At 39.3% G+C, this 21,413-nt stretch overlaps 1 protein-coding gene and 2 long non-coding RNA genes across 13 annotated transcripts in view; 2 read left to right on the top strand and 1 right to left on the bottom strand.

The window, feature by feature from the left end:
• The window catches only part of LOC121112012, a 29,715-nt gene extending 22,990 nt beyond the window's left edge, over positions 1-6,725 (top strand). The window contains exon 2 of the long non-coding RNA XR_005855726.2: positions 837-6,725. This is a non-coding gene — a long non-coding RNA (uncharacterized LOC121112012). The remainder of the gene's footprint in view (positions 1-836) is intronic.
• CDK13 (cyclin dependent kinase 13) overlaps positions 3,114-21,413 on the bottom strand; it is a 62,743-nt gene continuing 44,443 nt past the window's right edge. For 2 of the 10 annotated variants that reach the window (XM_040689290.2, XM_040689291.2), the window contains exons 8-14: positions 18,580-18,681; positions 18,390-18,467; positions 16,164-16,280; positions 15,070-15,201; positions 12,571-12,776; positions 9,136-9,690; positions 3,114-7,971 (exon numbers count right to left, since the gene is read on the bottom strand). In XM_040689290.2, coding sequence (XP_040545224.1) covers positions 7,112-7,971; positions 9,136-9,690; positions 12,571-12,776; positions 15,070-15,201; positions 16,164-16,280; positions 18,390-18,467; positions 18,580-18,681 — 2,050 coding nt within the window. In that variant the 3' untranslated portion in view covers positions 3,114-7,111. The remainder of the gene's footprint in view (positions 7,972-9,135; positions 9,691-12,570; positions 12,777-15,069; positions 15,202-16,163; positions 16,281-18,389; positions 18,468-18,579; positions 18,682-21,413) is intronic. The other 8 variants (XM_040689306.2, XM_040689317.2, XM_040689292.2 and 5 more) reach the window with 5 other exon arrangements.
• On the top strand, positions 10,756-20,006 carry LOC121110099. Of its 2 annotated transcripts, none has more exons than XR_006938104.1 (2): positions 10,756-16,306; positions 17,784-20,006. It is a non-coding gene; the product is annotated as an uncharacterized LOC121110099 (long non-coding RNA). The 2 variants fall into 2 exon arrangements; XR_005855743.2 differs by having other exon boundaries at positions 10,756-17,574.

Below are 21,413 nucleotides of genomic sequence, written 5' to 3'. Positions count from 1 at the left end.
AGCCCACCTCCATCGACACAGGGGCAACCAAGGAACAGCAAATACTGGGGAAGACAACAAACTTTTTTTTTTTTTCTTTTCCCAGAAGGAAAAATAGAAGATGAATATGGCAATGTCAATAATGCTGTCTTTAAAGTTGTTACACAACAATATTTGTTTTTTACATTATTATCTAAATGTCATTGCATGGCAATAGCAATGTTACTGGACAAGCTCCTTCTCCAGAAAATTCACAGCTTCCTCTGGCTGTCCATGGAAGAGGAATCTTACCTCTCACCCGTGTTATCTCACCTTGAAGCTTAAGTGCAGAGAGGGACATCGGTGCTGCGCTACACAAACTGGAACATTCCTTTGCTCATCCTTGTGCGTAGTGTTGTAACCCAGGTAGAATCACGGGACATCCTAATTCAGCTCTTTATTGGCTGTGAACACTCTGTGTGACCTCAAACAAGTTCCATACCCTGGATTCCCAAACAAGTAACAGCGGCACTCCTGTAGCTGCCACCACCCCAAGGACATGAGGGAAGGGTCATGCTGTGCTGCTGAGAGGCAGACATCCCCCTCTGACAGGAGCCCGTATGTGTAGGGGAACTGCCACACTCAGTTTGTGTCAGTTTCTCATTTAGTGATTTTCTCACCCAGAAATACCAGATCTGCCTCCGCTCCCTACGAAGAGGATTGCTACAGCAAGTTAGGGCTCAGACTGGCAAGAAGGGGAGAAAAAAGATACATGAGAGAGATTCTCGTTGGATGAAATGCCAGACGTGCTTTCTCTTGTAAAGGCTAAAGTGGGTCACTAAAAAAATGGATAGAAAATACGGTCTTGTTTTTTTCAGGGCAACTTTTGGCCTTACACGTGTGGATGAAGACGCTTCCCTTGCATTTCACCTGGAAGATGCTCTGAGGTTCCAGCATTAAGCATGTTCCCTGCTCTGCTTTGACACACATCGCCCTGCACGGCACAGAGCCTGGCCAGCTTCCTCCTCCCTCCTGGCTCCATGAGCCTCCCAGCAGGGATGCAGCTCCAAGGCAAGAGTTTGCTGTGCAGCTCTAAGACCCCTTCATACACCTTCTCCATAATCTTCTACTTCAAACAGTTTGTTATAAGAGGAAGTGGAAAAAATGCCTGTCATTATTTCTAGATCCCCAACACAGCTTCAGAATTACCTGGGAGAACAGAAGAGAAAAGGCTCTGGAGAACAGATGCAGTACAGCAGGAAACTTTGCCATGAGCCCGGGCCATTCTGATGGCTCAATATATGGTGATTTATTGAAAGCAAAGGTGTTTGTTTGTTTGTTTTTTGGCTTAGGCATTATTATTCTTAATCTAGAGAAGAAGCCCAGAAGACAGTTGCATGAATTCCTATCTCCATAAAGAAAATGTATCATAAGGGGCATCTTCCTGCCGCCACTCTTTGGAGATAAAGCCAGCAACCATTACGAACTCTAGCACAAGCCATTAAGTTCAGCTGAGAGAGGTAGGATGAGGGAGAGGTTCCATCCATTGCATCATGCCCACCCTGGTAGGAGCAGGCTGGGGGCTGCAAGTGCAGGGAGCTGGAAAGCCCAGCAGGCACAGGGGGACAGCAAGGGAACTCTTATGTGGGAGCTGACACTGTGAAATTGAAACTGTGCTGTGAAAAGTGATCTGAGTACTGCCTATTAGCAAGTGCTGTTATGCCTGAAGAAAATGAAAAATTGCAGTAGACTCAAATTTCCTCCCAAGTTAAATCACACTGATGGCAAGCTCCCTCCATGGGTAATAAAAAGAATCTGAAATAAGGAGACACGACATGCAAGGGGCTCAAAGGAGAGCCCTCTAGCACCATGGAAGTAATTTCAGTTGGCTGGGAAAAGGAAGTTCTCATTTGTCAAGCTAAATTCTCTCTCCGCTTGTTTGCTGTGGCTGCCAGGAGCTCTGACTTCCCCTTGCAGTGGGGAGCTGGTGGGTGTAATCCCTGCTGCTGGATACCTTACAAATAGAAGCAACCAAGTCTTGTTTCATCTAATTTAATGGCACAGCTGCAAGATGGAATAGTTTTTCTCCTTTTTTTTTGCCACTGACATGGCAGATGCGGTCCTCATGTGTTGATGCAGGCTGTGGTACTGCAGCCATTTGCGCCCCTCCTTTCTCATTTGCACACAGATCCAGCTGGGATGATTCCTGTTGCCCCTTGCACAGCCCATGTCATGCACCCATCCGATCTCCTGTGTGCAGGTCACCACTTGAGTAACGTGGAACGAGCTGCCTGCCTGAAGAACAGCCTAGGCTTTTCTTAGAGCTGCTGCCAATATATTTTCTCCCAGACAAGAAGATCCTTTTGGCCACTGCTAGGCACTGTCAGCCTAACATCAGCATGACCAGCACTGACCTGTGACTTCCCCTTCACCCTCTCTCTTTTATCAACAAGTTGCTGGTGTAACGGCAGAAGCCTCCTGCTCAGCCTGCAGCTAACAGTGTGGAAGGTGCAGCCAGTGGCTTGGCTTTGGATGGAAACACAGCATTTGTGGGAAAAAAAAACATATTTTTTCAATATATTAGCTGAAACAGCAGGAAAACAAAGCAGCGAGGTCTAAGGCACTCATAGCACAATCACTGGAGCCATGCTCAATTTGCCTTGCTGCCCCAGCAGCAACAGTGCAGCATCACCAGATCCTGAAAATATCTGTCCCTTTGTTTCCGATTCCCACTACTCCTTAGCACGCACACCAGCCTCTTTATCAAGCTGGAGAGGGGGAGAACAGCAACCGTATTTCTGATAGACCAGCACTAGCAAAGAATGTCCTGTTATCTGCACCCTGCCCCGAAAACACTCAGATAGGAGATTGTTGAAGTGACAGCACCCTCCCACTCACCCTCCAACTTGCGTCCCAGCATGCTGCCATGCTTGCAACATGGTTGCCAAACCACGCGATGCCCAGGAGCCCAGCTCCAGCAGCAAGCATTTGCAGTTCTCCTTCAAAAAGCAGCAGAGAAGTAAATATGTATTTGAATAACTAACAACGTTTTAACATACTGAAAAATCATATTCCCTTGGATCTTGAAAAATTAATTAATCCAAAGCTCTCTTAAAATTGCCTTTGATAACCAAAGAGGAAAAACAATGAGAGACTTCAAGTTTTCATGTATTTTATTTACAAGCCACACGATACATTTATATACAAATGGCTTAAAATAACGAAGGGTAAGCAAGCTGAAGCATAACAGTTTGATTATTTTAAATTATGTTGTCTTGAAATAACTCCTGCAATAAAGTATTCTTCACCCTGATAAGCAAAAGTTAGTTCAACTTTAACCCAAGGTCATTTCATTTTTTAAATACAGAATTTGTATCACTTTTCTGTGATTCTTCATCTTCTTAACACACTCATGTATGAAGAACATCCCACAACCATCAAGAAGGGAAACAGCCAAATTTCCTCCTATACAAATCCTGTAACAACAGACTGGAGAAATGCTGCATGTAAAATGCTCGTGTGTTTCATTAACTAAAGAGAATGAAAGAAATACATGAGATTTCCTCTCTTGGAAACAGAATTCACTGTCTGAGATCCAATTTGCCCACAGACAAGAGGAATCGTGTATTCTCACTGTCGGTGACCAAACAGATCCCAATGCAACTGCAACACACCAGAACCCACCTGCAGCAGGGACCAGCAGAAGGGCAGAGCTCTAAACCATGGAGAGCTCAACACTACAGCACTCGGCACCTCTGCTTTCACACTGCCATGGCAAGAAGAAAATTCAACATAGACTGTTTTGTGGAAACATAAGAAAATACAGAAATTTGCCATTTAATTTCTGCCCACCTCCCAAGGAAATTATATTAACATTTAAAGACATGTATTTTTACACCCCTTCCCAAACACCATTCCTTCTGTTTCAGGTAACAACTAGCAATCCACGATAGAAGTCAGTTCCTTTTCCTTTGGCTGATTTTAAGTGTTCTAATACTCTAAGTGTCTTAAGTCACATCCACAGCAGTCCAGTCGTACTCACATTTCTCCTCTTGGTATGGCTAACGACCGCTCAGTATAAATAATGAACACTTGCTACTCCACAGTCCATGGTTACAGTACTTTGCTATGTTTTAGAAACACAAGCACACAACACTTACTTTTTGATGTGGTGTCCAGGTCTCTGTAGCACACTTTGGAATTGTAGCACAGAAAATGTAAACCCAGAGGAAGGTGGGAAAGTAACAAAAGCCATGGCTCCACAGAAAATCACGCGGCTTTCAGAATGCCTGCTACTGCAGCAGAAACGCAATGGCCACGCGAAGCCAAAAGTTGCACTAGCACTGACTCACTCTGCTAAGTGAAGTTTGTTCAAAAGGGCCAAATTCTGAACTGATGTAAGCACCTCGTAATATGGTACAGAAAAGAAATGTTGATAAATCACACACAGGGCCAGCACAACCAAAGGTGGGCAGCCCTCGGGCCTGGCCAACTCCTAGACCAGGCCCAGACCAGGGGAAGCCAGGCAGATCCCCAGGCTGCAGAGAAGGCATAGGCCTCCTTCCTCAGCCATCATCCCATGCTGACTGCCCCCCCCGTGCTACACCAGCACCGCTGTCCCAGGCAAATAGTCTTCGGTCACAGGCTAGTAATCCTTAAACTGAATTTGGGGAAATATGCATCTGCAACAGTGTACAAGTTTTGGTTTAGATCCATCTGCAAGTCAGCTGTCTACTCCATCTCCTTTGAATCCATCACAGCCACAGTTAGTCACGTTGGCTTTGCTTTTACATCTGCAGACTAAAATCCATCTCAGCAGAGCAATGCAGCAGCAGTGATGCCAGCCAGCAATGGCACTGCACTGCCCGTCCTTCACTTAGAGACTGACAGCTCTGCATTAAATGAACTAAAATAACCTAATGTTTACCTCCAGGAAGGATGCAGGAAACATTAAAACTGCCTTACATTTTTGTACTGAAAGTCAAACCTCCTTGAAATCTACCCTCCATTTGAACTCGCCTGCTTTTTTTTTTTCCAATTTACACTGCAAGTGCAGCAGAGTACCACTAGACTGCACATTTTTAGTGAAAACAATGGCCTAAGAGCTTTAGAAGTCTTACTTGACTCGAAAAAACCAACTATCTGAACCTCTTGGGAATTTTTTTCTATCAGTTAGTAAACAAAAAAGCCTCAGCTGACACTGTCCGTACCTAAACGAGAATAATGATTTCTGCCTTTAAAATTCAACTAGCAGAAAAATGTTACTGAGGTGTCCTTATTCAAGGAAGTCTACCTACTGCACTGTCAAATTGTGGTTTTCCTAAAGCACACGGCCACAAGCATTTGTTCCTGACTGTCTGGGTTGATTTTGTTTTCAGAGGGCAAGATTCCCTTCTGTGCCTTGTAAAGGCAGCTGCCGGGCTTACAGGGACATCTCCATCTCCCAGATCCTCACTCTACACTGTCAGCACAGTGACTTTCTCCATGCTCTGCAACGTGGTACTTGGCCATAAACAAGAACTAGGTTTTTAAATTAAAACAAAACATCAACAACTTTGGCTTCTATTCTGAAAGTCCAAAAAGTCACTGACAAGACTACATTTGAAAGAGTGTAAGTAGAAATTTTACTTTTTAAAAAGTAATAATTAAACACTCAGTTACATAAGGTACCGATTTGTCAACTGGATAATCAGTTGGAAAATTGTTTCCAATATGGGCTTTAAAAACATTCTTTTACGTACATGCAAAATATAACCATACCTCCTCTCTGCAGGAGAGGGACCACTTGTCGTCACAGGAAAAAAAACATGCTCGATGTTATGATTATTGAGGAGTGGCTCTTGGTTAATTAAGAGTTTTAACTACAGTCATTTTATCAGTTGTTCAGAGAGACTCAATTCCGACACTAGAATACTTGGTGGAATAGCAGATACAAGGACGATTAGTTGGCACAATCAAGAGTTTACAGAATTAGAACTAGTGTAAAATGTTTGCTTTTAATACTGGTCATTTGTCCTTTGTTTACTTCCCATAATGCAGTAGTTGTTGTAAAAAGGAGATAGTGTCAGCTTTTCACATACAGTAATTACTGCTGTTGACATTTAAGAGGAAAAACTTTTTCACCACTTGGAAAGGACATAACAAGCATAGTTTATTTGGCAGAGGAAGTAAATCAATTACTACAACTCCAAAGAGGAGCTGAGGAAAAACTACGCTCTTCACTCTTCTCACTTTTGTAGCTTCTTACGAAGTTCAATTTGGAAATTATGACTTGATCAAGGTAAGATTAGATGTCTAAATAACTGGTCCACATGAAGTAAACAACAGAAAGTTATGACCTATTTGAGTTTCCTAATATTATCTGATTTTCTTAACTATCTAGGTTTCAGTATTACTTTAGCATTGATTTATAGAGTACTTCCAACTTTTGCAGACCTTAAGCTTACGTGTTAAGGCACTTACCATTCAAGTAAAACAGTTTATATATAAACAAGCCCGGGAGATGGAGAGAACATTTTACCAGAACATCCATTCTTTTTTTCTTTTCTTTTTTTTCTTTTTTTTTTTTTTTTGGAAAGAAAAAATTAACATTGACCAAATATTTATAAAATTTTGCATCAAGAGAAAGGTTGTGTTTTATTATCTGAAATGAGCACAAAGTACGCCTTCCACAATAACACTGAAAGCAGTGCAATGACTGACAGTGACCTTTGACTAAAGGTAGTTCTGTAAAAAGAAAAATACCAAATAAATCAGTGCCCTGCTTTGATTGTTGTAAATTTTTTTTTTTTACATAAAAGTTGGTCCAAACTTACAAAAAAAGCACAAATGTGCATAGTTCAGAAGATCTGAAAGAGTGCCATAAAAAGCTGATGTCCCTAAATTTAGCATCCACTTAAAACCGCCAAAATACAAAAAAAAATTCAGACCTAGTTTGTGAACATGTACAATCAATTCATCTATTTTTCAGACAGCATGAGTTTTAAGCATTTTTAATTTTTCCTACTGTATGCAAGACCCTTTTCCACATAAAAATAAAGCTGTTGAATTAATATTATTCAAGTCTGTTGAATTGCTGCTTTAAACTGCAGCTAGGAAAAAAAAAAAAAAGTTTTTCCAGATAAAAACAATGTGCCTGAGGAAAAACAGATACTCAAAATGGTAATCCTCTGCCTCGCCCTCTCACTGCAGATGTACTAATGTGCCCCCTATATCCTTGGGAGTAGCCAGGTCCTTGTGCAGGAGATGTCCAGGTCTGTCCATGCATGTGGCTGATGCCACCAGGGTTTTCCTGCAAGTTACTTCCATAGCTATAGTTGTGCATCTTAGTAGGCAAGGAATGAGTACTCTCCGGCCCCACAGAAGCGTCCCTGCTGTTCCCCAGGACTGAGATTGGGCCGTGGCTGTATTCAAACCTATGATCTTTATCTCCACTAAATAGCATGGGGCCAGCGTTGAGGTAAATGTCTCCATAACCAGTTACTGAGCTGGGAAAGGACTCTGAAAAGGCAGACGGAGGAGGGGCACCACCCGAGTGAGATGAAGCAGTACTGTAGTTATCCAAAGGCTGAATATCTGAGTTTCCGAGGAAGCTCCTTCGTTCTAGTGCTCCCGATGACCCACTTCCTATGCCATCACTACCACCATAGTGAGCAGAGGAGAAGGTAGATGATCCAAAGTTGTCCTTGTAGTCTGGGCCTGCTACATAGGAGTCTCTAGCCTGGTAATCCACACTCGTCTGTACGGGCTCCTCTGTTGTTGCCTGAGCTTGATGCTGAGCAAGCAGCTGCAGAAGTGCCGCTTTCACTCCTGCGTGAGGATCTGTTCCTGAAGAAGAGTTAGTTATAGGCAAATGCTGGTTCTCTGTCCGATAATCAAGGTCTTCGTCAGTGAGAGGCGGGGGCTCTGGGGGCTCTGGGGGACGCTGGTCTGGAGGCAGGATCCGAGGGCGTTCCTGTTCCGGCGTTCGGTTCAGGAGCCTCATCTCAGACTGCCTAGACAAGTCCTCTTGACCTATGCAGATGAGAAATAAAAGCTTTGTAATAAAAATATGCAGTAACAATACCAGAACGGAGAGAGCTCTTTCCTAGAACATTAGAGAGGTTCATTACTTCAGTTCTCATTAACTTATCAGTTAAGTTTTACTACTAGTTATTTTGGAGTAGGCAACAGTGCAGTTACCTTAGGAAAGTGATACAGGGTTCTCCTCATAGTAAGATTACCAAGCAAAGTTTAAGAAAAGTGGTGCACATTCCTTTAAAAAGAAAATTCGTGAAGCAACAGATAAACTCTAGAAAGTTCCAAGAGCAAACAGAAATATTTGCAAATGGCACGTATCAGAAAAGGTCTTCATGGACAGGTTCATAGAACTGCAAAACTTAAATAAAAAGATCTTTAAACACCTCGCTGCAAAAAACCCACTCCCAAGCCACTTCAGAATATTTCTTTCAACAGCTGCACACAGCACACATCAATAAACCACAATAGCTGAAATAGCAGTTCAAGATGACCAAAAACAGCTCTAAACATCAAGACAACTAAGGAAGTCGCTACTATAATCCAATGGAAACATACATCCACACATGTTACTGACAGTTATGGGCAACCAGCTACAGAATCTGCCACTAAGAAATTGCTCTACTCAGCATTAAAAAAAAGCAAGCGAGCAAACAAACAAAACCCACAACCTTCACCTCAAAATAGGCTTTAACTAAACACAGAGTCAAAACTGGTAAACTTGAGCTATGAATTCAATAGATGTGCCAGTCCTCTCCAACACCAGCACCACTAAGAAAAACCCAAACTGCCATAAAAAACAATCAATGCAACTGTTTCATCAGAAGAAGTACAGGTGCTGTATACCTGTTAGAAGGACCTTTTTTTTAATGCATCAGTATGGCATCTACTACAGTAAGACACGAAGTCCAGCCAGGTATTTACATTATTTACATTCCCACCAAAAATCCCCAAACCAACCAACCAAAAAAACTAACACCACAAAGCCAGCAGCTAGTACTTCAACAGTCACAATGCAAACAAAGGAAGCAACAAAATCGAAATAATAATCTCTCCTGTACTCACATAGACTGGTACTGTTAAGAGGTTAACTCTTTACCCCAAACTAACTGCCTTCACAGTTCAAGATACCTGTTGCTTAGCAATAAAAGCCTTCAGTACCTGCAGGCGTATATAATGACTTGATCAGATGTGGGTAACCGGTTGCTGGAGATTCCATGTCGTCCCGGCTGAGAGATGCAGGAGTGGTGGGCTCTGGAGGCTGCCTGAGTTGTAATGACATTTCATTTCCTGATCCGTTTTCCTTCTCCTCCAACACCAAATCTTTTTGTTTTGTTTGCTGAGCCTTTATTAACTGAGACAACAGAACAGCAAATGCACTCTGTACAGCTGCCTGGGCAGCGTCAGTCTCCACTTTAGGCTGACTCAGCTGAGCAGGTGGTACAGGAGGCTGTGTGACGGTCGGCTGTTTTAGGGACTCCTGTTCCGGCGGTGGTGGTGGAGGCGGCGGCGGCTGCTGTTCTGACTGTTTTTCACCTGCTGACAAAATTCCAGCAGGAAGATTTATTTTATTTAGTTGCTGCTGAGTCTCTGGGTTTACCTTAATATTCAACACTTGGGCAAACTGTGCCAAACTAACACTTGTTTTAGACTGTAGCAGGTTTAGCAGGATTGCCACTTCATTCTGGTTTAACTGCTGTCCAGTGCTTGTTTTTGCTAAAGACAAAAAAGGTGTTTTTAAGAATTATACAGAATTTTCATATTTCAGAAACTCAAAATTAAGACTAATCTAGCATGGCTGTCACAACTGGCAAAGCGTGGTTTTGGACAACATAGAAATGGAATGCTTTTACAGATAAACTGCCTTTGGGGGAGTATCTATAGGAAATGGAATAGTAAGATCCAATATAAAGAGACTTCCAAGGGGCACACACATGCACTTGGACAGATGAGATACATCAAGCTGGAGCTCAATTTTCCACAGTACAACTAAGCTGAGGCTTAAGGCCACCTGCTTTAGGCATCTGTAAGATTTCCAATCCCCACAAAATTTCCTATCTTTGACATATCACATCCCTCTGTTAAAAAGTGGCCATCTGCAAAACTCATTTCCAGTCACATTCTGGCCTGTTCTAATTCAGCATCTGGATTCTAACACCTGCTCAAGTGACCTGGCTGTAGGTGACCCAGAAGCTAGCAGTATCAGTGCAAGAAAGCGAATGCTGAGCTTGAAGGACAAGTCAATCACTGAGTAGCAGAAAAATTCAGATTTGTAAGGTACGCTTATTATTTTTAAAAACAAAACGGTGTTTATTTGACACAAGCAAGAGAAGATTGATGAAGGGGAAGATAAGTAAGGAAGTCAGAATACAGAAGTATTTTCTGAATTTCAAGCAGTCACTGTGTTAGTTTATTTTGAAAGGAGAAGTGAAGCAGCATGCCCCACAACTAGATGATTTAGAGAAGAAGGTGAAAATTAAAATGGATGTGTTTTTCCCTGAATTTCTGTAACCCAAGTCAATGCTAACATATCCTGCCTTCCTGCTAATACACTAATATATTCATTCCTGGCAGATCCAAAGCCACGCCTGAGAAAAACAGTCACACAAAAAATTAAGTCGTTGCCTTGTAAGACTAAGAAGAGCACAGCTGGAAAGTGCTGCAAAACTCACAACCAATTACCCTACTTGTGGATATACACCAGGATGCAAGCACTTGGATTCTACTCTGGAAGGTCCTAAGGACTTGAAAGATTTTGTATGCCTAAATAAAAAATAAAACCATCTTTTATTTAGCAATAGATAAAAACCATTATTTTTAAATGCCTTGTACTGCTGGATCTCACGCGGCTGTCACGCTTAGTATTTTGTGACATCTGAGGATGGTATGCTCAAGAAGATAACAAATTACATTCAAACTTCTCTCAGCTTGTCAATGTGCAAATTCAGCAGAAAGTGCCCCCAGAGGGTAACTAGCGCCTACCTGTTACATACTCTTCGCTAGTTTCAAGTCCATTCCAAGAACAAACTATACTCTGGGAAGCCCATCAGTTTCTACCAGAACAAAATGAATGAGCTGTATGCAGTTCCTGTTACGTTATAACATACAATAACAACGGTTCTCATTCATGAAGCAGAACATCAGCAATTTATCTATTTTTTAACCTCTTTTTGGCACACACACACAAAAAAGCAACAGTTTTGTTTAAAGCATGCATTTTCCATTTGTACACTTAATCCTTCAGCATGCCTTATGGATGATTTTAACTAAGGTTTATTAGGATTTCAGGAAGAGCTTCACTTAATACAGAAAACACCTATATGCAGAACTGTCTAAGCTCCAATGAAAATGAAAATTTCTTCTTTTATACCTAGATGTATTTTCTACCTGATTATGTGCAAACAGTATTTCAGCTCTGAAAGATTTCCTCTCTTTTTTAGTTTTTAACACAGTAGGCCATCAACACGCTAACTGCTACAGAAGTACAAGGAAAACTACTACTATTCTCTGGGCTTTAAGCCTCAGTTTTCATTTGTGTGGAAAAGGTTGCAAGGGCTACAGAAAGACATCTTTGAAAATACTGTCAAAACATTAGCTCAAACAGAGTGAGTGGCAGAAGCTCACAGCCAGTTTATCAGCTCATAGTAAGAAACAGGATGAATAGGAACAAGAAACAATAAACCGGAGTAAAAATACGATGAAAATAACAATATGTACATATTTAATGTTTATCTTTGCGTAGTATATTTAGAGTTCTGCTCCACTGTTAAATGAAGGGCTGATTCAAGACTGCTAGTATTCAAGAACTATCATGCTCACTGAATCCATTTATTCTTTTTCTTCAGATGAACACCTGTGTAAGTGTCATAGGATTTAAGGTCACTTTGCACGATTGAAAATGGTCTAAATTAAACTTACCAGGTACTCACTCAGTGCTGATCATCTCAACTGGTTTCCACATAAGGAGACCATTACTTTACTATTTATATTATTCTTCACTACATAAGCATCCAAACAAGACACTTCAGTCAAGTTTCGGAATTAATGGCTGTGAAAGCTGCAGAGGTAGTTACTACTTATAATAAGTTATTTGGGTGGTTGGTTTTTTTTGTTTGTTTGTTTTGTTTCTTTCTTAAAGTTGGTTTAACCCAAACAGCTTGGAAAGATGAAGACTAAAGTGACATGCTGAGGTAATCTCTTCTATTTGAAGTGATGGCTGTTTTAAAGTCTACCTTCTGGTCAAGTTTATCAGAACCAATAAAGCTCCTTCAACCTATGAAGTCTGTGATGAACTTAGAGTAGGAACTGACTAGTGGGATTACAGAAGATTTACTGGCGAGCAAAGGATAAAACCTTCACAAAAATACAGAGCAAGATAGTTGCTCTGGCTAGATTTAAAAAAAAAAAAAAAAGAATAAAAAGGAATGCCTAGTTTCCAAAAATAAAGGCAAATCTTTTGTAACAAAGATTTAACTTACAATACCGTTCCCTCCTTCAAGAATCCAGGAGACATCAGTATTCTGAAAATAACACCTAAAATTTCTAGAGGTGCAATCCAAGTAGAAAGTAATTTTAAGAACCGAAAATATTACTGACCAAGTGCTACACTAGAGTTGCCCTGAGTTTTGAGTTGGGAAGAAGTTTGCATGCCTTGTGGGGTGTTGGTTCTGCTCTCATCCATGCCTAGAGACAGATCCTTCCTAGGGACTTTAGTTGCTGTTGCATCATCAGTCATGCCCATTTGCTTCTGTCTTCTGCGTTTTTTACTCCACAGCTCATGGCAATCCTGCCACAAAGGAAGGCTGCAAAGAACAATTAGAGATTATCAGTTTTGTCCCACATTTTTAAAAAATGTTTTTTAACCACAGTGGTAAAATATTCAAATTACGCATAACACAGCATTTGTAAAGATGAACCTGCTGGGATTTAGAAATACATCAGGAAACATTCTAAGCCAGATATGCTTTCCTGGGTAAAATCTTTTTCAATTGCCTATTTCACAAAAGCAGGTCTCTCTGGCAGAGAATAGGAATGTGTATCTTACTGTGAGAATCAATGTCACTTTATTACTTGTAGAAGCACTGCCTCTGTGCAGTTACATTTGTTCATAGTAACAGACATGGCTATCCAGTATTAGTAGCCATACAGCACAGGCAACCAAGAAAGGGAAAAAAAAAAATGTTGCAGGAATAAACAGTTCTCAACAGTAACAAATTTAGGTTGCTATGAAAAACACAGGATACCTCCAGTTCTTTAAGACAGATAAAAGCAGAGGAAAAATATCTTCTACAGAACTCATCTGACATTAGTTCAGTCTTCACATTACTATTCCTCCCTACAGGCATCCCAATTCAGATCTCTTGAGGAACATGGAATCCCATCCCATACGTTATGGAAATACTGTGATATAGCATTAAAACAGGTCCTTCCGTTTTCCATTTACGTATTAGTAGTAACTGTTTGAGCAGTTCTCTCAACCAGGAACATGAAAAAAAAATGAGCTGACAGATAAGAATCACTGGAAAGGAAATTTTGACAGTTGCTTTCTACATTCTCTTCCTCCACAGAACAGCAGGTCAAAAGACCTGTCAGGTATTCAGTCAACAACCACTTGGATCAATCAAGAAACTACAAGAATTATCCTACAGTACTTGCAATCAGCAATGAGCAGCTGTTTCTTCCAAGTGAGGAACCTTATTCTTTCTTGAGAAGAGTCATCATTTTCATTTCACTACAACAAATGTTGGTGTCAATTTCAAAAGGATACCAAAGGACTGTTTGTTTGTTTTTTAATTTTCTTACATCAGTTTCTAGAACAGATGCACTACCAAGGCCCTGAAAAGAAGAAACATTTTCTTCGTATTCACTTACTTCAAAATGTGTTAGCAACAAGGTTCTGAGATTTTAACGAACAGCTTAATATTTAATAGTGCTGTTTTGTAATATTCAGATGATAGAAAGAGACTCAGTCTTAGGCATCAAGATCATTACTACCTTCCATATGTAACAGGTAAGTCTTGAAAGATTTTTAATGAAATTCTTAGGTAAAGCTCAAGTATTTTTTCCAGTTGGTAACTAATTAAAAAGAAGTCAGCACAGGCTGCCTTGAAGGTACAATGTATTCAAACTATTAAATGTTCTGTCATTAGGCAGCTATCTCTAGGGAAAAGTTAAATCTGCAGACTCTGTACATGTTTTTCATTGTTTTACTCAGGGCTCGTTCCAATACTATTTGTACTGCCTCAAGTGAGAATCAAGTCACTGTAAAAAAAACTACTGAACACTGCAATACATTTCTATTCAGAGGAGAGAAAAAAAACAAATAAAAACCCACACAAAATATTTCACTTCGGGGAAACCAGGCATCTCATTTGGCACAGTAAATCATGTATGGTATGTTACTTTTACTCTCAGATACCTTTGAAGGATTATGTGCCCAATGTCATTCTGCCATTGTGTGGGAACTGTAAGATCACTGCCTGAACCAGTGATTGAACACCTGCTGAAGAAGCATGGCTAGCCCTGGGAGCACAGGTGGAAGCAAAACCCGGGGTCCACCCCTCCCTAACCTCATTTAGGGGCTGGCAGCTGAGAGGAAAACACCTCTATTCAGATATTGCTTCCTTCTGGGGGTTTACATCAAGCTCTGGCCTTCAGAATCGGGTAAACTATTCTTTTCCTATTATTGGCTTTTGACTGATGCATTTCATGGGTCATCCTAAGACTTGTCAGAAGCAATTTCATACCTCTTTGCCTGAAAAAACCATCAAAGAAGGTAAATTCAGGTTCATGAGGGGCCCCAAAACCCTTGGAAAACATGGACGCCAATAAACAGATACATTCTTTTTTTTTAAATGAAGGCAATAGTCACTAATTCCAGGAGCATCAATTCAAATTCATCTCAGATCCTCACAGCCACTGATACCATGACATAAGAGCCACTAAGCTGCATTTCAGTGCAGAATCACCAACTTTACATATTGACAATTTTCTTCTACAGCAAGATACTTTAATTGAAACACAATGAGCTTAATGAAGTCCATACGTGTTACTGTTTTGTAGGTGTAAAGAATATTACTAATGGAAATAACTTACTCTGGGGGAGGCATCTTAGATGGTTCCACATCTCGCAGAAACTCACACTGAAGAGCTTGTTCAGCTGTACAGCGCTTGCTGGGATCCAGAGCAAGCATGTAATCAAACAAATCTAATGCAGCTGGTGGGATGCTGCAAAAGAACACAATGGAAAAAAGCATCAACTGTTTTTTGAATCACATACTTCAGTGCAAAGTTTTAGTAAGAACACCTCTCTAGAATAACTGAACATCTAAAATGAAGCCAGGACTTACTTTTAAGAGGCAAATAACAAAGTTCACCGACCACTGTAAACGCAAGTGCATTTTTCTTTTTTTTTTTTTTCTTTTTTTTCAGCAGAGGTGGAGGTGACTGTGGGCAGTTGTGTTTCTTTATGTGGCTGACTTGCTTGAAATACTGTTCTTACCAAAAAAAAAAAAAAAAATTCCAACACACTTGAAGCCAAGACTACAGTGTTACTTGACACCTTGGAATTTAGTGCACAGAGAGGTGCAATTTTGTATGGACCAGTCAAAAAACTCTACTGCTTTAGGAAAGCCTTGTTAGTTCAAACAGGATGATAACATTTATTCTAAACCCTGAAGCAGATGAAGGGAGGGAACAATCCCTTTAAATTGAATCTACAGCTGCTTTCCGTAACTTTCATGTGTGATATTTGCACAAAAATGGTACATAGTATTTTAGAATACATGGTTCAGATAACTCTTGTGTTGAATGAATTTATGACCCAAAAGACTGTAACATTAACCAGACTTCATATTTAGCTGTAACCAGTTGTCCTAATAAAAAATAATTAAGTACTCCAAGCTGTTTTTTGTACAGGGAAAGCAAGCAGGTGTACCAATCATGGAAAACAAATGTCTCCTTAGGTGAAAGCTGACAGGTGGCTGAAATTTTAGGGCCTTCTTTCTCCCTTCTTGAAATTTTATTAAATAAGGGTTAATAGAAGCTCTGCGGGAATTTTCTAAGAATCTAAAGCCATTTTTCTTTACACAACTGTTTTCTGGAAACTGGCTGAACATACATCAAGTTCATAAAGATGCCAGCAACACTTAATGCTGTTACAATTGAGTAAACTAATCCTTTGTCCTTACAATGCAAACTCTTCTCTCAGTTTTCGACGATACTGCTTCTTTGGTTTCATCGTGTTGAAATAAGCTAATTTTATAACATCAGGCCACACTGCTGGACAAGGACTCCCACAAATTCGACTGTACAAAAAGAGGGGAAAAGAAAGGTATGAGATCCAAAAGCACAAGTGTGCACAGCTGTCGTTTTATTCTTAGAAGTACAGTACATACAAAACTCATTTTCTAATCTTAACATTCAGTTTCATTTAGCTAAAATTTCTCTACAGTATAAGGCCTAACACCATTAAGGAATGGTTAATTATCTAGGAAAGATAACTACCCTTCACAGACTAAACGTCATAAAATCCACTATTGCCCCAACCACTCTAAAGCATCTTCTGCACAAAAGGTTACATTCTGAAAGTCAGCTATGTCTGGACACCATTCCATGTATTCAATCTGGAGAACTGGATATCCCAGATCTAGGATGCTGGGCTCTTAGCTCCTAATTTCAGTGAAGAAAGAAATACCAAATGCCTGAAGAAGTACTGACTTGAAGACTAACAAGAATTTAGTTGACACAGAATATGCTTTTGGAGGAAAAACAAACAAACAAACAAAAAAACCCACCACAACCAACCATTTAAGTCCGAAGGGTAGATACAAGCTTTTAGTAGCTCAATCTTGTTTATTTTTATCTTTACTTTTTCACTTCAGTTATTAGTCTTCTGTGTTGGGCCTAATCTATCTCCATATATGGAATTGTCCTTAGCCTCACTCCTCCCACTCTGTCTATGCCTGTTTTGTCCCATCAAGGATGGTAGCATAGCCTACCACGACGCTTCTCAGCAGAAGAATGGGAGTGGCAATTTACCATGCAATGTTTAAGACCTCTGATGAAGGCAGTCATAAAAGAACAACTTGCTAAGGAAATATAGTTCCCTAGTTCATCCTTTTCCACTTATTTGATTTGAATTGCTTGTGCAAGAAACCTAAGGATTAATTATGTCCCTAATGCTACACAATCAAATCTGACCATGTTTGGGCTACGTTACTTTCAGGAAAAAAATTAATTCTATCTTTTTCTAACAGAATTTACTTCAGTTCTATCTTTGAGCATTAAAGTTAGAAAGAATAAAATGTAGAACTGTTGACTGCAACATGACAGTTAGAGAGACTGTGTATAAAATTATAAAATAAAACTGATATATTATACTTAAACAGCCTCCAAATGCATAGTACTGAATAAAATGGAGAGGAAAAATAGCTACAAGCAGCTAGCTGCCAGCATTCTTCCAGCAGAAAGAAATCTCAAAAACTGGATTTGCTGTGCTAGGAGGTAAAATTTCTGATGACTGCACTCTCACTGCCATCTAGTGGACAAAAGCAAAGATTTCCAAAATCAAGAAAGCCCTTCTACAAAGAATGATCACTGGTACGTTTTGCACCTCCTAAAACCTTTATTTCTCCTCATCAGCTAGTAAAATGTTACAAAGAAGCATACTACCGTTTAATCTATCTTGAAAAACCTTTCAATATGTAACTTACATTTTTTAATACTTTGATTTTTAAAATAATTTTATTATTTACTCTTCTTGTTCTGTAAGTTCTACAGGACTCACCCTCTTTCTCCCTTGTTTTTAGGAAGAGGGCCTCTCCTCACTTATGAGGTCACCTATGATATCAGAATCAAGAGCAATTTCTGCTTGCAAAATAAAGGGGAAAACAAGATGCACTGGCTCCATGGAGTTATATACATCCCATCCTAAAATTTACTGAGATAATGAAGGAAACAAAATATTCACCTCCATAAAGTGTCTGGCAGTTTGTAAGGGAAGAGAAATATATGAAAATATTAAAGCCTAGGTGCACATGTGGGAAAACTCAATGCAAGATCTTAAGGCAAGTAGCATACAAAGCACCTACTCCTCCCAAACCTGCTGTCCTTACTGACCATGTTTTCTTTTGATTTGCTGTAAGGAATTTATGATGCCATCTTAAAAAGCAATTACATTCCTTTATAACTTCAGTAATAGGAAAAGCTCCAGCTGCATTTTGAAACACTTCTCCACATTCAAGCATAAGACACTTATTCTACGTGCCCCTGATAACCACTAATATCTCACTCAGGGTGATAATCAAGTACTTGTAAATGTTAGTAGTTAGTACCTTTGTTTTTAACTTAAAAAAAAAAAAAAAAAAAAAGGCAGTTTATCAGGCACATACCACATTGTAGTGCCTGCTAGTTACCTTATAAGTTCCAGCTGAGCAAGTTCTTGATTTGCTTGAAAAATGGGCTTTTTTGTAAAAAGTTCACCCAGGATGCAGCTGTAAAACAGTTTTATACAATTTCATCATTATGGCTTCCAGTTCAGACTGACAGAAATATTTACTGCTGGCTTGTTGTTATGCTTGCTACACTTCTGTACGAAACTCTTACCCACAGCTCCAGACATCGATAGCTGGCGTGTATCTTTCTTCTCCAAGCAGAAGTTCAGGAGGCCGATACCATAATGTAATAACTTTGTTGGTATATGGTCGGCTGTTGGGGGAGCAAAAAAAGAGGACTATCATTTGGCTACAATCTCATTTCTGAAAAAAAGATATTTTGAGGGGTTTAATTCTACAGTGTTATTTAAGGACAGTGTTGTCTTCCTTTTTTTCAGTTCTACAAAGCTGCAACTGCACAAAAGCAACACAACCATCTGACCAAGGCTATTGAAGAACAGTCTGAAGCAAGACCTCAGAGATACACAAATAATCACCTAGCCATCTTGGTGCTATGTGAATCCTGTATTACAAATAATTAAACAGCAATACTGTTCATTTATTACACTGCTAGCCATTTCAAGAAAAAGATCTGCTTTGGTAAAAAAAAGTAATTTCTTGACAACTGTTAATTATTAGAATATTGAACATAGGATCTCTACAAACATTTTGAAAAGGAGAAAAACTGTCACTCTCCTCTCTGGAAAGAAAAGAACAAAGCCTCTCTCTCAAACTACTATGTCCTTCAACAACTTTGAATCCTAAGTCTGGACCATTTCTAATATATTCCTTTATTTCAACATAATTAATTCTTTACAGCTCTGACCAGAAGTTCTGGTCATTGTGAATAATCCTTCCTGTCTTCACACTAACGCAAGGATTCCACTATCTTAGACATGCATTTTCTGTGGACTGGCCAAGATACAGCATCAACAGTTCAGAATGGGAGTCATAGCAGATGTTCGGGTTGGGCTGTTTTCTACTTAGTTTTTGTGTTGCTTTTAAAGAGGGGGATGGACAGACAGGACAACAGTAGGGTGGTTCTTAAAAGTGATGAAAAGAATCCTTCTAGTTTTAAGATCTCAAGTTTACCAATACTAGGTAACTCCAAAGAGAAAGCAAAGTAGCATTAACTGCAGTGTTTTTACAAGCTCTTGCAACATGCTTAGTACTGCAGGTATTATTTCTGCAAAACTGTCCCAGCTTTTTTCATAAAGTCTCCTATTTTTGTTTTATTAAAGTTAATATAGCATGGTTTTTTTTTTTTGGAAGCAGTTCCATCATATATTTATCTCTGAAGCAAACATCCATCTTCAAAATGTTTACATGATATGGACTTCCTCTACAGATAAGCCACTCACATATATGTATTAATATACTGTCCTTTTTGTTTGAACAGCTGTTTTCTTACACAATCTGTCGTATCTCTACTCTAAACATATTAAAGCCTCCAAAATAACATCTAAAGAAGAAACTAGAATAACTGATAAGAATTCAGTTACAATTTTATTTCCTCTCCATTATGCCCCTACTAAACTCTGTAACCTTGTGAAAAGTGTGTCATTCCAACGACAGTAAAACAAAAGTAAAATACACAAACTTAATCATCACTTTTATGCTTGTTGGTGTACATCAAGCACCGATGTTACTGCAGGTCAGAAGCTATTCAGAAGGAAAATGAACGACAAAAGAATTGCCAAAAATACACTAATGAGACTCTAATAATCTTCCCAAGCTCAATTAGCAAGTTTATTAGCTAGAGTAAGTACATTTCAGTCTTGTTTAATTTATCTATAATGAGGTAATGTTGTTTTCACATTCAGTAAAACCTTATTTGCATTATAAGGATGCTGAACTTTCACTCTTTCAATTCTTAACATTTAGTTCTACAATCAACATTTAAATTAAAAAAATACTAAAAATAATGACAGTAAACCAACAAGAAGCCAGCTTGGTAAAGATTAAAATAGCTACTAGGATGACATCATCTCTTTAATTATAAATACACCAAAATGAAAGTGAATTAGAATCACAGAATCAACAAGATTGGAAAAGACCTCCAAGATCATCCAGTCCAGCTGTTCACCTACCACCAATATTTCCCACTTAACCATGTCCCTCAGTACAACATCTGAACACTTCTTGAACACATCCAGGAATGGTAACTCAACCACCTCCCTGGGCAGTCCATTCCAGCTTCTGATCACTCTTCCAGAGAAAAAAAAAAAATTCCTAACATCCAACCTGAACTTCCCTTGGCATAACTTGAGACCATTCCCTCTAGTTCTATTGCTAACTGCCTACCAGCTGCTCAAAATTATCTTACCCCAATACTGTACTCCAAACAGTTTCCCTAATTGTACTTGAGCATATGTTCCTGAAATAACAGCTCAGAAGACAGCGAAAATAACACTGTTGCATTCAAGAACATCAGAGGTCTGTGAGAAAATAAACACATAAAACTGATAATGCAGATACAATTTCCCAAATTAGGCATGCAGAACTCAAAGCTTAAGTACCTAACATTCTCAATATCCAGCCATCCATAGTACGTATCGATGTAATTAACATTCAAACTTATTTTTGAAAATCTCAGTCCAAATAACAAATACATAACACCACAACATATATATTAAAGTTCTTCATCACAAAAGCTGTGCACCTGTTTCCTGGAGTACAATTGTAACAAAGCCATGAACAACAGAAGCACAAGTCACAAGAAGTTTCAGAATAACTTTTATTTAAACTTATATCTGTTTCCAAGATGTAATAGGACTGACTGCCTAAAGAATACAATAAACCTCTTCAAATTTAAGATTAAATCTTACACAAAAGTAATGCTTAAAAAAAAATAGACAGTAAATGGATTTATATTAGCATAAAAATGTCACTGTTCCTAAATAAACCTTTCCTAGGTACATCAACAGAAAGAACATAAGTTTACAAGACCATAAACTGACATTTAGTAAAAGCCTACAGGATGAAACCTACTTAAAACTGCAACTC

This window comes from Gallus gallus, chromosome 2 (genome assembly GCF_016699485.2).
Source record: "Gallus gallus isolate bGalGal1 chromosome 2, bGalGal1.mat.broiler.GRCg7b, whole genome shotgun sequence".
NCBI lineage: Eukaryota > Metazoa > Chordata > Aves > Galliformes > Phasianidae > Gallus > Gallus gallus.
This window is presented reverse-complemented; position numbering and strand designations above follow the sequence as displayed.